The sequence below is a fragment of the Bison bison genome, unplaced genomic scaffold (assembly GCF_000754665.1).
Source record: "Bison bison bison isolate TAMUID 2011002044 unplaced genomic scaffold, Bison_UMD1.0 scf7180017864456, whole genome shotgun sequence".
In the NCBI taxonomy this organism is placed as follows: Eukaryota; Metazoa; Chordata; class Mammalia; order Artiodactyla; family Bovidae; genus Bison; species Bison bison.
In genome coordinates this window covers 13,786,934-13,787,676 of record NW_011495018.1, presented here as the reverse complement: position 1 = coordinate 13,787,676, position 743 = coordinate 13,786,934, and the positions used below count along the sequence as shown (strand labels likewise).

Here is a 743-nt window from a genome sequence, read left to right as displayed (position 1 = left end):
GGGCTACCGGCTGGAGGAGAAGAGGCCGGGCGGAGAGGACGTGGCGGCGTGTTCTTGATCCCGATCATCCCTTTATCTTCTAATGCGCCCATCCCCCTTCATTGGCCTCGGTCCCTGTCTGTTACCTCTGCTGCAGTGTGATTCTTCCACTCGCGCCCCTGAGAATGGGCTGGCGGCTTTCCATGCAGGGCAGCGCCGCAGATCTGAGCTAGCGGTTCGGAGACTTTCCAAGCCGAGGACAAGATTTTATTGCCTCGGAGACTGCTGTAACCTGCCATCAGTCTGACCAACAGACGCTCTGCGTCCGCAGAGGGTGGGCCCTGGGAAGGAGGGACAGACAAAAAAAAAAAAAAAAAGCGTCAGATGCGAACTAACTTAACTACATAGATAGATATTTGAGATTTAAACCAGAAGGACAGAAAAGAACCGCTACAAGGAATAAATGAGGAGTGAGATGAACTTGCCCGATGATTGGAAGATGAATAGTCACCGTCGAGCTCTTGGAGTGCGTTAAGCCCCTGGGTGTATTGCCACATTTAGTCCATTTAAGAGACACTTTTAGTTAGCCACCAGTTTTAGTTAGCCACCGTCCGTTTTACAAATGCAAACGCTGGCGCAGAGGCAAAGGAAGTTGCTGGGTTACACAATGGAGCCTGGTTTGTCTAAAACTAAACCCTAAATCCTCAGTCACCACTCTGCACTAGGATAACAAGATTGCTAGAGTTGGAAGGGGGTTGATTGGT

General features: G+C 50.3%; 1 protein-coding gene across 1 annotated transcript in view; it reads right to left on the bottom strand.

The window, feature by feature from the left end:
* Positions 1-536, bottom strand: part of PDZD8 (PDZ domain containing 8) — an 83,748-nt gene extending 83,212 nt beyond the window's left edge. The window contains exons 1-2 of the mRNA XM_010859584.1: positions 465-536; positions 126-320 (exon numbers count right to left, since the gene is read on the bottom strand). Coding sequence (XP_010857886.1) covers positions 126-320; positions 465-536 — 267 coding nt within the window. The remainder of the gene's footprint in view (positions 1-125; positions 321-464) is intronic.
* Between the last annotated feature and the right edge of the window lie 207 nt (positions 537-743).